We start from the raw sequence: 12,505 nt of genomic DNA, 5'->3' as shown, positions 1-12,505 counted from the left end.
TAGGTGTAGCCACAGGACTTGAGAAACTTCTAGAGATATTTCCTGCTGTTTCACCCATGAATGGGCAACATACATGAGACAGGTTTTTAAGACTGTAAGCAGGTATGTTATCATGGTGCATGTGAGCTGGGATTCAGCACCACTTAATGCCAGATAAAGTATAATATGGGCTAGAAAAAATTAACTCTGGTTAAACTTGGAGCCACAGCTATGAATAGCAACCAAAGCCCAGCCTAACACAGTTTACTGAGCAGTTGCACTCCATAAGGAATCAAGGAGACAAAAATAAATCTTTTTAAATTCCCTTCTCTTGGGAGCTTTCATTGACACTGCTGTTTTTCTCCCCGCTCTGTGCCTGAAGAGGACCAGCGCTCAGCTTTCGGCCGAGCTATAGGGACCATTCAGAAAGTCTGGAGCAATATCAGAATGAAACCACTGTGCTCAGGTATTTTGACTTCCCAGGTATTGTTAGTTCCCTTTCCTAAGCCACTGATGAAGGCTGGAACCCATGCTAGATGCTGAGCTTGCTTTGTTTTGACCCTTTAGCTGAAAATAAATTAAAAATCCTTCCAAAAATACAGAAATTGATATAAAAAAACCTCAAAAAGGTTTTAAGAAAAACTAGCCAGAGTTTCTCCCTTGGGAGAATTCTTCCTACCACACAAGGCAGAAAATAAACCCTCCTTTTTGTTACAGATGTCAGAGTGCCCCCAGACCTGTTGCCAGAGGACATCAATGCCAACACTGCTGTCCTGAAACTCCTCCCAACTCCACTTTCTATCAGTTACCTTGTGACGAGGCTCCTCATACAGCACCAGAACACTTGTGTGGACACAGCTACTCAGATCACAAAGGAAAAACAACGGTACATTTCAAATCATCCCTCTGGAGCAAATCAGGACTCATCTAGAGCTGCACGTGTCACTGATTGCAAAGTGAGATGAGGTAAGAAGCAAGGTGCTACCATTAACAACAAAGGTTAACTTCTTCTCTCCCAGGATCATCTCTGCAGAAGAAGTGAAACCATCCTCAGTGCTGAAGATAACTGAGCATGATCTGATCACGGCAATGCTGGCCAACTCCCAGTATATGGTAGAGGAAGATGGCACCAAGACAACCCACTTTGACTTCCAGACACTGCAGCAGCAAGTGATCCAACGTTTTATCAGTGGGAAACCTGTCATCAAAGCTCAGGTGAGCTTAGCACAATGCACTTTCAGTACGAGCCAAGTAGCAGTGCTCCAGGCCAGCAGAGGGTGTAGGATTTTATTTCCAGCACCTGGTACTCACCTCTCCAGAGCTGGAGCAAACACAAATGCAGGTGCTTGTACATTTGGCAGCCCACCACTCTGCATCTATCTCCATTCCTTGGATTTGTGTGGTCAAAAACCACAACTGTGCTCAGCAGACCTTGGTGCTGTGAAAGGCAATGTGAGCCTTTCTGTTCAAACCCTGCAAGGGAGGTTGCCCTGGATTTTCTTATAACTGAGGAGGAGTCAGACACTATCTAAAAAGACTCAAGAGTTGAGCTCCTGGGCATAGTATAGGGCTGGAGTCTAATGTTGGTCTCTGAACCATACTGGAGAAATCAGTCTTTTGCTGTGGTATTCATCTTCACTTACTTGCTCACATTAGCCTTTGGCTTTCCTCCAGAAGTTCTCAGGGGACCAGATTTGCAAATGGTTATTCCCATCTGAAAAGGAAGGCCGGAGGTACCTACCTTAAAAATTAAGTCTTGTGGGACAGCAATGGATTTAGGTACCTAAGTCCCTTCAGTCCCTTTAAAACTGCATAACCCTCAGGTGGTTACATAAACTTAACCTGGGATTCTCTTATGACCACTGGCACCAGCTATTTCCTATGTCAGAGGAAAGGTGTTTGGATTTGCGAAATGTGAAAATCTGGCCACAAGAGAATGGGAAAAAGGGGTTCAGGGACACTGTAACATGGCTGTCACATAGTGATTCAGGTCCACATGCTTGTCCAGTAGTAGAGTAGGATAAGCAGAGAAACAGTCACAGAGAAACTGAAAGAGTTTGGCTGGAGGGATCGCTGGATGTTTCTGGTCCAACCATTTTATCCAAGTAAGGCTAACTTCAAAGCAAGAGCAGATTGCTCAGGGTGTTATATAGTTGAATTTTGGAAGTCTCCAAGGATAGAGATTCACCACCTCTCTGCCCCTCTGTTCTGATGTTTCAGCACCGTGAAAATGTTTTCTGCAAGCTCAAGTAGGAGATCCCTGGTTGCCACTTGTCCTTATTGCCTTCACTGCAATCCTCCTTTTAGTAGTGGAAGACCAGTTAGATTCTCCTCATAGAGTTCTCTTTTACAGGGTGAACAATCCCTTGCAACCATCTTGTTGGTCTCTACTAGACTCACTTCAATTTGTCAATGTTTCTTGTACTGAGGAACCCCAAATTGGACACAGTACTCAAATGTAATCTCATAAATGCTGAATAGATGGAAAGAATCACTTCCCTCGTCCTGCTGGCTACACTCCTGCTAATATAGCCTGGTGTGTACATGAGGTTCCTTTTGGCCCATTTCTTCAGCCAGTTGACACCCCTCTGAATGGCAGCTGTGCCCTCCAGTGTATCAGCTTCTTTCCCCAATTTGGTATCATCCACAAACTTGCTGACATGTCATGTCAGTTGTTGCTGAAGTGTTTTAATGACATCAGCCAGCTTCCTCAGCACCACTGAATGTGTTCCTTCTGATCCCATGGACCTGTGTATATCCAGCTGTAGTGGGTCTGGCTGAGATGGAGTTAATTTTCATCATAGAAGCTGTGTTTTAGATCTGTGATCAAAACAGTGCTGATAACACACTAGTCGTTTAGCTATTGCTGAACAATGTTTGCACAGCATTAAAGGCCTTCTCCATTTCTCAGTCTGCTCCCCTCCAGTGAATAGATTGAGGATGTGCAAGAGGTTGGGAGGGGACACAGCCAGACAGATTACCCAAACTAACCAAAGAGGTATTCCATGCTGTATAATGTCATGCTCAGCAATAAAACACGGAAGACGGGGTTTTAGAGTGGTTAGCCATCTTTTGCTCAGGAAGCAGCTGGGCATCAATCTACCCGTGGGAAGTGGTGAATGATTGCTTTTGCATTACTTGTTTTCCCACTTTTATTCTTCCCTTCCTCTTTTGCCATCCCATTGGGGGTAAGGAGGGGAGGAAAGTGAGTGAGCAGCTCTTAGCTGCCACAGTAGCAGTGCTTAGCTGCCACAACAGCAACTTATCTCAGTAGTCCCTAATTTGGTCCTCTTTTTTTGTGACATGCCTTTAAACTTTGCCAGTAAACACAGAGGACTGAAAGCAGACCATTACAGTAAAAAGTGAGGCAAAGAATGAATTGAGTATCTCAATGAGTACCTTTTCCATGTCCTTTGTCAGTAGGTCCCTTTCCCTGTTGAGCAGTGGGCCCAGTTCTTATCTGATCTTTCTTTTGCTACACATGTACTGATGTAGAAGCCCTTCTTGTTGGCCTTCACAGCCTTCAGGAGTCTCAAATCCAATTGGACTTTGGCTTTCCTAACTCTATCCTTGCATGCCCAAGGAATGTCTCTATATTCCACTTGGGTAGTCCCTCCCTGCTGCCACCTCACCGACACCTCCTGCCACAGGCCCTGCAGCCCAGACATGGATAGCCGTGTCCTACCGCATGGTCATGGACTTGCCCTTTGGCTTGTGCCAAGTGATACTTTGTGTCTTCATAGCCACTCATTTGCTTTCCAGACAGCTCCCTGCTTTGCACTGAACAGAATGAAGACACTGCAGTACACAAAAACAAAAGTGAGAGAACAGCTGCAACAGGTACGAAAAGAGTTTGCCATCCTGTTTTTTCATTCAGGTTTCCTCTGCCTTATAATGCTTATTAATAAGCTACCTCAGGGAAAAGAGAGCTCAACAGAGAATATGGTATCTGCAGGATGTGTGAAAAGGTCCAAGTTCAAATCAGGCAGATGGCTGGAGCCTCACAAGGAGCCAATTTTCTTTGCTGGCTCTAAAGGGAATCTAGGCAACTCTGTCAGATGGACTCATCTGTGCGAGTGTCTAAACCAAGGGGATATGGTGACCACAGCATGACATGCGCTGGGATGGTGGATCAGCACAAGTAGCAACTCTACAGTTATTGTTCCTGCTTGAAACTAGGCTGGGGAACCTATGTCTTTGTAGAGTCTGTGGCTTTCCCATGTAAACCCTGGACATCAACCATGTATGTCTAACTCCCTCTGATAAGAGGCCAGAACTGGTGCCAAAGGTTATACAGCCACTCTGCTGTACAGACACAGTGGCAGGACCCAGAACTCATGTGTCAGAGTCACAGTCTGGATATATTCTCTTTTTGATAGGAATCATTAAGTGTGAACCGGCTGAAACGGATCATGGAAGAAGCCCGATCAGTGAGTGCTATTTCTCAAACACTTGCCACCTTGGAAGTGGCAGCCGAGTTCCTGGCTGTGACCGGTGGGGACCCAGAGCGCCAGTTGTCTGAGTATGTAAAACATGACCTGAAGATGGATGCAAGTGTAGAACAGTTCAGAGACATGCCGGTAAGCAAGGCACTTTGGTTGTACTGAATGGGAAATTGGCTGAACATTTCCATTCCTCATACCCTCCCCTAAGGATTAAGATATCACCTTTTAAGTCACACACTTTTTTGTGAGCTAACCTAGAACATGGCCAACTCAGCCATGGCCTTTCTGAAGAGCAGGAACTGGGTGACTGATTGCCCATCTATTTTCTCCTCCTCCAGGTGGTACCACACACTCAGCTGAAGCACATCCTGTCTCTGTGGCAGACATTGTCAGCAAAGAGATCTGTGCTGCTGATGCAGATGAATCAGGTGAAGGACACAGCCTGGATTACAAAACTGTCTACAAGAGCTAAGGAAAGAGAGAAAATTTTAGACAAAATTGATTTTCTGTGAAAAACTTTGGAAGTTTTTAGGAAAAAAAGGGGAAAATTTTGTGATTTTAATATCTTATTATTCAGCAAAAGCCAAGCAATACTCATCTACTTAAGTCACGTAAGACCCTTGGAACAGGGCCATCCACAAGATTTTGTGCTAGAAACAGTGGTGCTTTCTGAGATGGGTCATATCAGCAGCTGGTACTGTGGTCTCTGGTGGCACTGGCATAATAGTCAGGAACAAAGAGGGTCCCAGTTTTACTTCTTCCATCAGGTGTAGGGCCTGGATGGTGTGTGCAGGGAGTCCCAGGCTGTCCTCTTGCTGATGTTGTTTGTCATTGCAGAATCCCTTCTTCCTGGTTTCTGAGCAGTACCACGAGGAGCTGAGTGCAGAGAAAGAGAAGGCTCTGACTACTGCACTCGCCACAGTTAACCTGGATTTGTTCCTCATTGAGCTCCATGAGATGATCATTGTGCCTCTGGATTCCTTTGATCCACAGTGGGGGTAAGAGCAGATTTTTCCCGGTTTGTTCCAGGGGTAGATACGAACTTTTTAGACCCAGATGGAAGGGGTCTTGAAGTCCCTTTTAAGGTGGGCTCTTGAAGCTTACTGGAGAGAAGGGCCATGCCTTCCAAAAGTGGGAGTTACTGTGGCTGTGATGAGTATCATCAAGTCTTCTTGTGATGCCCAGGTAAAGAGAAATGGGAGTAAAATACAGCAGGAACCCCAGCATCTTCAATTCATCTGGCATGTTATGAGGAAGCAAGAAACCTCTAAAAATCATACAATCCTGGAGACTTAGGTTGGGAGGGCCCTCTGGAGGTCCTTTGGTTCAAGAAGGTCTGACTTCAAAGCTGTAGCAGACTGTTCAAGGTCTTGTCCAGCTGTGTTCTGACTATCTCCAACAACAGTGCCACCACCACTCTGCATTTTCCCAGGGCTCCACTAACCATGTGGAGAATATTTTCATTATGTTTAATCAGGATTTCCACTGTTGCATCTTCTGCTTGTTAATTCTTGTCATTCCGCTGGGCACTCCAAGAAGAGCCTGGTTTCTTCTTGACACCCACCCACTATGTAGTTAGGGATGCATTTGGAGTTCCACTCTACCTTCTCTGCTGAAGGCTGAATAACCTAGTTCTCTACCTTCTCTTCATATGTCCCGAGCTCCAGATCTCTAATCATACTGGTTGCACTCCACTGAACTCACTCCAAAATGTCAATGTTTTTCTTATACTGGGAGCACAAAATCAGACACAAACCTCTAAATGTGATTTCACAAGCACCAACAGAGGAGAAAAATCACTTTCCTTAATCATCTGGCTACATTCTTGTTAATCAGTTCAGTATGTGTCTGGCCTTGGGGTAATAAAAAAAAGATCATGTAAGGGAACAAAAAAGGTGCCCCTACACAGGACCAATGAGAAATCCCAATGAGAGGATATGGCCACACCACCTCCCCTTCCCTGCTTCTTGCATGAGAAAAGTCTCCTAATGCCACAGTGCCAGCATGACAGACCCCCATGAAGGAAGGAGTTGGGGATGTATTGAGTTGAGTACAGATAGGTTCAACATGCTGTGTTATACCTGATATGGAAGAGGCAGCCAGTGAAGCTGAGAGAACTCAGCTTTGAGGAGGCCACAATATCTATTTGTGTGCTGTTGACAGTGTTGACCAACAGTTGCCCACATTGTTGTCTGATACCACCAGAGATACCCCAGAGAATACTGCCTGGCTTCCAGCTGCAAGGCCATCTCAGGGGTACTGTCATTGACTGCCAGAATTGCCTGCTGAAGGTCAGGGCACTTGGAAACCCAGGAGTCCTCCAGACACTTAAAATTATGACCTGTTTCACCTACAGGCTACAGGAAACTTTCAGATCCTTCCTGGAAGACAGGCAAGATGATGCCTCCATTGCAAATCTGACAAGCACTTTGAGTCCAGACCTACTACTGAAGGATGTTGTTTCCGTCTGGAAGACAGCTGTGAGGACCAGCAAATTTCATAGTCCTACTTACATCTAGGAGAGACCAACCTAACTCTTGCTAAGTCCCCCAGGAATTAACTCACCTGCAGCTTCTCCAACCCAGTTGTCAGCGCTCTGAGTGCCTTAATTGTCCTGACCAAACTCACCCAGAATTTCCACCCAGGTACCCACTGTCCAGTGGTCCAGGAGCTCCACTTAAGCTCAGCCCTGGGCCTTCTGTCCTTGCCTGAGCTATGTTGTAGGTGTATTGGTGTCCAGCCCTGTGCCCTGACAATCCTGATTTGCTCACTAGTCTTCCTGCATTAATATTGGACCTGTCTCATCACCTCACCTTGTTTTATGATCACTGGGCAGTCAATAGAATCTGGCTCTGCCCAGATTCTGTGGGACTGTGCCTGGTCAGTGGGGACACTGTCCTGCCTCTGCTTTGGTCACCCTCTGCTCCCAGCTGATTTTCCTGTGTAGAACAACCCTATGCCTGCTGCTCCCTGACAAAAATTTCCCCAACAACCAGTCAGTTTGTTGCCAATTTATTGCATCTAAGTTTTGGAGCAAGTTACCAAAAACCAATCAACTGGAAAGGGGGAGGGAAAGGGAACCTCATTTTAATGCTTAGTATTGTATTTGTGCTTTTCCCTAATAGCTGTGATAGCATACTCAAGGCAGCAAAAGCAATATAAGCAAAAATACACCTAGAAATAAAAGCAAAAGCAAAAAATTTACAGCAGCTGCAGCACTGCATCATGGATCATCAATGATTCTTTCACAATATCCCCTTCACAGCTACAGTGAAGACCCATATTATACCCATATCTGGGGACTCTGCACCTTGAGAGAGATTATAAGTCACCACTTCAGTTGGCCCAGATCAGTTTTGGTCATCCTGACAAGCTATGCTTCCTTATTGGTCCCAACTTTTTTTTCTTTGGTATCCCCAAAACCAATCCCAGTTCCCAAGACTGAATTCCTCTGGTGATAAGTGATTGACAATTGGTGAGCAGTTTATAGCCCTGGGGCTTTGAATATCATCTTGTGCCTGTATTTTCAAAGCCTCCAGTCTCATCCCATGCCTATACCCCTCTTTGTATTTTTATTCTACAGTCATTGTTGTGTTTTAAGCCTAGAGTGCAACTGAGCACCACGCAGCCACTCACTCACTCACTTCTTCCCTCTCAGAGATGAGAAGGAGAAAATAAAATAAAAGGCTTCAGGGATTAAGACAAGGACAGGGAGGGATGACTCACCAGTTATGGTCACAGGCAAAAGACAGACTCAATTGGGGAAGAAAAAAAGAACGTCAATTTAATTTGAACACCATCATCACCATCACTAATTTACCAATCAAACAGAGCAGACAGTGAGAAATACAACCACATTTTAAAAACACCTTCCCCCACCCCTCCCTTCTTCCCAGATTCAGCTTTGCTCCCAATTTTCTCTACCTCCTCCCTGCCAGTGGCTCAGGAGGGCAGGGGATGGCAGTTGTAGGCAGTTCATCACCTGTTCTCTCTGCCGCTCCTTCTTCCTCTGGGGGAGGACTCCTCACAGTCTTGCCCTGCTCCAGCGTGGGGTCCCTCCCACAGGAGACAGTCCTCCACAAAGTTTCTCCAACATGAGTCCTTCCCACAGGCTGCAGCTCTTCACAAACTGCTCCAGCGTGGGTCCCTGCTGCAGGCTGCAGTCCTTCCAGCAATGAACTGCTCCACTGTGGGCTTCCCACAGAGTCCCAGCCTTCTTTGGGTGCATCCACCTGCTCCAGCATGGGGTCCTCCACAGGCTGCATGTGGGCATCTGCCCCACTGGTGTCCTCCATGGGCCACAGAGGGACAGCCTGTGTTCTCACCACAGGCTCTGGTGCAACTCCCCCTTCTCCCTCATTCTTCAACTGACCTTGGTGTTTGCAGAGGTATTTCCCTCACAACTTCTCCTCCTCTCCAGTTCCCCTTCTTAAATATGTTATCACAGAGACACAGCCACCGTTGCTAATTGGTTCGGCCTTGGCCAGAGGCGGGTCTGACTTGGAGCCAGGGGAGCTTCTAGAAGCTTCTCACAGGAGCCACCTCTGTAGCCCCCACCCCCGCTACCAAAACCCCGCCACACACAAACCCGACAGTCATACATACTTTACTCTGCATATAGTAACTACTTGTTACTGGTGTTAGTCACAATACATATATATTTTTGTGTGTGTATATATATACACAAAAATATAGATGTATATGTATATATGCATGCATATATTTATATATACACACATACATATACGTGTATAAATATGCATGCACACGTGCACACATGCACACACAAAAACTATTGTAATGGTAGAGCACACAGTTGTACAGCACTAAAGCTCAGACAAGATTAGGTATTATAAGCTCATGAAGAAAGGAAGAGATGGGTCCTCCTGGAACTGTTGCAAAATGAAACCTAGGCATCCTCCTCTCCCCACCGTAACTTTGCAGTTGAGCAGCAAGAAGTAGAACTGGCTCATCTCCTTCCACCAAGCCAGTGGAGGATGACACAAGGAGGTGATCCAGGCCTCTGTGGGAATAAACTAGCTGGGGTCACCCACAATGATGCCTGATCCGTGGAAACTTGGATGTGAGGTCTTCCACAGGGCTAGGGGTTGAGAGCCAGGGGTCCTGATGGGACACCAGGCTCCAAAACTGACCAAGAACTCTGATGGGAAGTGGGAGTGTGCTGAAAACTGTCCCAGTACAGAGATGTAAGAACAAAATGCACGAATATTGTTGCTGTGGTATGCAAGCTCTGTACCTCAGATGAGAAACTGCTTTTGCTTAATTAAACTTAGGTTGGTGAATAAGGCTAAAGTAAGGTAATTCTGCCCCCCCCAAAAATAAGATGTAAATCAAATGCTACCAGTGTGGAGGGAGTTTGTAATGTAAGACATCTTTTATCTAAAGAAGTGTATCAGTAATACCATAATAGGCTTAAAATGTCCTAGTAATAGTGTTAGAAACACTGAATTTGGGCATAAATGTAACAGAGTTGAGACCAATGTGTAATTAAGGAATGTTTACTTGGGAGGAGTCCAAAGGGCACAAAAGAGGTGAAAGGGAGGAAAAAATGTGGATGCAAAAAAAGAAAAAAATGGTCAGTGAAGTATAAGATCAGCTGGAGAACAAAGAAGGGTGAGAAGCTTCTAATGGAAGGACTGCAGATGCCGAAGCCGAGCTGTGGACCCAACACCACTGGGGATGCTGGAGGGAACCCCCCCTGGAGAACACGCTGATGGTCTCTCCAACAGGTTGGTCCATAAGACTTGGTGTGGGACAGTGCAGTAAAGATGCATAAACTTATAAGGAAGGATAGACTTGGTACCTTAATACTAAGTGCAGGAGGAAAAGCAGTAAAATTGCAGCTTAATAAGTGCATGACTTAGAAGATTTCTTTGTAGTAATATAATTATGTATCGGTAGTAATACTAGTAATAAGCAATACAATTGTCACTCCATATTACTTGCAGCAACATAATTGTGAATTATGCTACTAAAAAGTAGTGTGTTTATATGGTAGTTAAGGTGTTACAAGCTTTTTAGAGGTGTGTTTTCCTTAATTGATAAGCATCATTACCCTCTCAATCTGCTGCCTCTCAAGCTTCCAATTGAAAGGAGAAGAGTTGGACTTGGGGAGTAGCTGCTTTCCACCCTTGGGAAGAACAGGAGACAAGGAGAGGCAATTTAGACAAACAGTGGACCTTCCCTCATCAAAAAAAGGGCTTTTAATAGGTCTAGGGAGGTGTAAACCCTTCATATGGGCTTCTAAGGGCCTGTGGCTACACATACCCCATGGCATAGCAAAGAGGAGTGATATGAGGTGCTCAGCACAGTTAAAGGGATGTGATGGGGAGAGATGATGTCTCCATTTCTGAAAGAGAGAACAGTGCAGTGGTAGGGCCATAACTGCCCCTCTGCCTGTTCATCCAACACAAAATAAAACTCTGTGTCCAGGTTTGGAGTGGAGAGTGCATGGGGTGGTGGGTAAGCTAGTATGTTTGGACTGCAGCAGTCCCCAGACTGTGGCCTTTGTATTTGACCAGACATTTCCCCCTCCACTTGAATGGGAAACTCCTTTTCTGTTCCCTCCCAGAAAAATGTCTCCCACATTGGTCAGATTTTCCTTGTATGGACCGTGGTGAAGACAAATACTGACCATACCAAATAATGCTGCCCTGACAGCTAGCTGATGGCATGTCCATCCTTGGAGTCACTGAACGCTCAGTTGGCCATGGCTGATGCCAGCCACAGTCAGCTGTTGGAGGCCATCAGAGCAACCTGGGATGGGGCTGAGTTCTTCAGCTTCATCTGTCCGTCCACCCATGACTTCATGCAGAGATGACACAGAGCCCTAAAGGGCCACAGGCATTGTAGGGTGCACATCAAGGTGTGCCAGGACAGGATGGCAGATCGGGAGATGGCTGAGCCTTGGCCACCACCTATTTCAAGGCCTTTCTTTGCAGCCAGGTGTGGTTTGAGGAGGAGGAGGAAGAAGAGGGAAGGATGGAAATTTATATCATCTGTCAGAATTCACCCAAAAGGAAACTAAATTCTTCCAATCCCTAGGCAGATTAGTTTGGTTTTACTAATACATCAAAACTTCCATTTTTCGCTTTGTGACACGTTCCCAGAAAAAAAAAATCCATAAATCACAGAGCAGAGGGATGATTGAGTTAACATAATAAAGGGAGACAGTAGGAGGAGAAAGTAAATCATACAGATGGGTTGATTTGTGGCTACAAAAGCAATGTGCCAGCCTGCGTACACAGAGAAAACATACAACTTACAGTTCTCTCCACACCACTGCAACTCAGCCCTGTGATTTACCGCACTCCTATAATCATTCAAACATCCTGCTGATATACCCCAATTACTGCCAGTTCTTTTGCTAAGAAACCTTTTTGTTCTGTGCAGGAGTGAAAAATGTAAATGACGTTCCTAATGTTCATCAGTGTAGAACTCTGCTCTGTGTGTTACAGCTTGCATGGTGGACCACAGCACCCATCCTAAAACTGATGTTGCTGGAATCAGGAAGGATATGTCACTGTCCTGGAAATCTGGTACCAGCAGCACCCATTTGTTCATATGAGCTGAACAGGGGATCACCTGCACTGTCTCCAGCAGCAGCTGCAGTACAGGGGTTGTAGGACTCACAGGAGCCCCAGGCACAGCCATGAGTGATCATAAACCACCGCAGCACCGTCCAACCTTATCTTAGTGTCAGCAGCACTGAGGAAAGAAGCTGGGGGAGAACACCAGAGCCCACTGTGGAGGACTGCAGAGGCACTGCTGCTCTCCCTAACCATGGTGCAGTTGCTTGGTTTGGAAGAAGAGAAGGCTGAGGAAGGACCAGAGGGGGTTTTTAATAAAAAAGCAGGTACTGAATACACGATCAGAATTCATGCAGGAGGGCTCAAAACAACAACCTAATGCTGAGGGTCAAAATTAAACCTGCAATGATGGATGGATTGGTACCAGCTGCTACGGCAATTACTGAACCCGTAAATCAACAGCATTTGACTCAGCTCTAGCTTAAGAGGAAAGTCATTCAGGCAGAAAAATTTTACCAGGCACAGATAGAT

At 45.7% G+C, this 12,505-nt stretch overlaps 1 protein-coding gene across 7 annotated transcripts in view; it reads left to right on the top strand.

The window, feature by feature from the left end:
• Nucleotides 1–9,785, top strand: part of LOC141919803 (E3 ubiquitin-protein ligase rnf213-alpha-like) — a 61,539-nt gene extending 51,754 nt beyond the window's left edge. For all 7 annotated transcript variants that reach the window (XM_074816107.1, XM_074816108.1, XM_074816109.1 and 4 more), the window contains exons 61-68: nt 362–445; nt 697–865; nt 999–1,194; nt 3,742–3,819; nt 4,359–4,559; nt 4,763–4,852; nt 5,262–5,422; nt 6,781–9,785. In XM_074816107.1, coding sequence (XP_074672208.1) covers nt 362–445; nt 697–865; nt 999–1,194; nt 3,742–3,819; nt 4,359–4,559; nt 4,763–4,852; nt 5,262–5,422; nt 6,781–6,943 — 1,142 coding nt within the window. In that variant the 3' untranslated portion in view covers nt 6,944–9,785. The remainder of the gene's footprint in view (nt 1–361; nt 446–696; nt 866–998; nt 1,195–3,741; nt 3,820–4,358; nt 4,560–4,762; nt 4,853–5,261; nt 5,423–6,780) is intronic.
• Nucleotides 9,786–12,505: the final 2,720 nt, after the last annotated feature.

This window comes from Strix aluco, chromosome 2, assembly GCF_031877795.1.
Source record: "Strix aluco isolate bStrAlu1 chromosome 2, bStrAlu1.hap1, whole genome shotgun sequence".
Taxonomy (NCBI): domain Eukaryota; kingdom Metazoa; phylum Chordata; class Aves; order Strigiformes; family Strigidae; genus Strix; species Strix aluco.
This window is presented reverse-complemented; position numbering and strand designations above follow the sequence as displayed.